Source organism: Pollachius pollachius (assembly GCF_949987615.1).
Source record: "Pollachius pollachius genome assembly, chromosome: 6".
Lineage (NCBI taxonomy): Eukaryota > Metazoa > Chordata > Actinopteri > Gadiformes > Gadidae > Pollachius > Pollachius pollachius.
In genome coordinates this window covers 1,097,481-1,098,426 of record NC_136939.1, presented here as the reverse complement: position 1 = coordinate 1,098,426, position 946 = coordinate 1,097,481, and the positions used below count along the sequence as shown (strand labels likewise).

General features: G+C 63.0%; 1 protein-coding gene across 1 annotated transcript in view; it reads right to left on the bottom strand.

The window, feature by feature from the left end:
- The window catches only part of fgf11b (fibroblast growth factor 11b), a gene marked incomplete at both ends in the record, with an annotated part of 46,084 nt that extends 45,934 nt beyond the window's left edge, over positions 1–150 (bottom strand). Inside the window, one exon of the mRNA XM_079738438.1 lies at positions 1–150. This exon is cut by the window's left edge and continues 43 nt beyond it. Within this exon, the coding sequence (XP_079594564.1) occupies positions 1–150 (150 nt within the window).
- Positions 151–946: the final 796 nt, after the last annotated feature.

The window sequence follows — 946 nt, the reverse complement described above, 5'->3', positions numbered from 1 at the left end:
GACCTTGGAGATGAGCACGAGAATCTGCTTCTGGCACAGCGACTTGTTGCTCTTGGGGCAAGGCTTGCGCTTGTTGACCACAGGGCGGTTTGTCTGGTCCTCCTTCACCGCACGCTTCTGTCTGATCAGAGAGCTGGCGAGGGCTGCCATCTTCCCCCCCTCGCGGCGTCGGGGAGGGGGGGTGGGGTCGGGCCCAGAGCGGCCCCGCTGCCTCTTCCTCCGCCCGCCGGCTGTGGCGGAGCGCCGGGCGCTACCGCGGCGAAGGTCAGGGGGGTCCCGGAGGAGGAGAGCTGGAGGGGGGGTGTCGGCGGTGTCGGCGGAGTCCTGGGGACCGGGCAGGGGGGGGAGCTACCCGCGGCGGGGGAGAGGAGGCGGAGGAAGGTGGGGGCTCAGGAGCCTCCGACGGGGACGGAGAGCGAGGCGCTGGGACCGCCGCTCGCGGAGCTAGATTTCGTCGGGGTCGCGTCGGTCGAAGCCGCTTTGCCGAACATATTCACACGTACACACACACGATTATCTCTATCCCTCCTTACCGCTCGTGTCCGCGTGCGCGAGCCGTGCACAAAGAAAAAAACCCTAACAAAGTTCAAGTTGAATGTTACAAAAATACCTATAGGCTATCTAACCTGGAGGACAGGAGGACGAGTCAAAGTCTTTTACATATAAAAACTCGAGAGCTGAGGAGGAGTGCCATGGTGCGTGGGGCTAAGAGGCACACAGGAACGCCGGGGCATCCGGGCTGGCTGTCACCGACTGAGCCGTCCATAGAGATCCAACTTTGCTTCCCATTTAAATGTAGAAGCCAGGGGGGAGAGGCGCCGGATCCAACGGGCGCTCCGGTTGTCGTAGATCCAGAGGCAGCGGAGGAACGCTGGGGGGACGCGCGGTGAGAACAAAGCCAGGAGAACCGACCGCGGAGACAGGCAGAGGGAGAATCGTCTTCTGC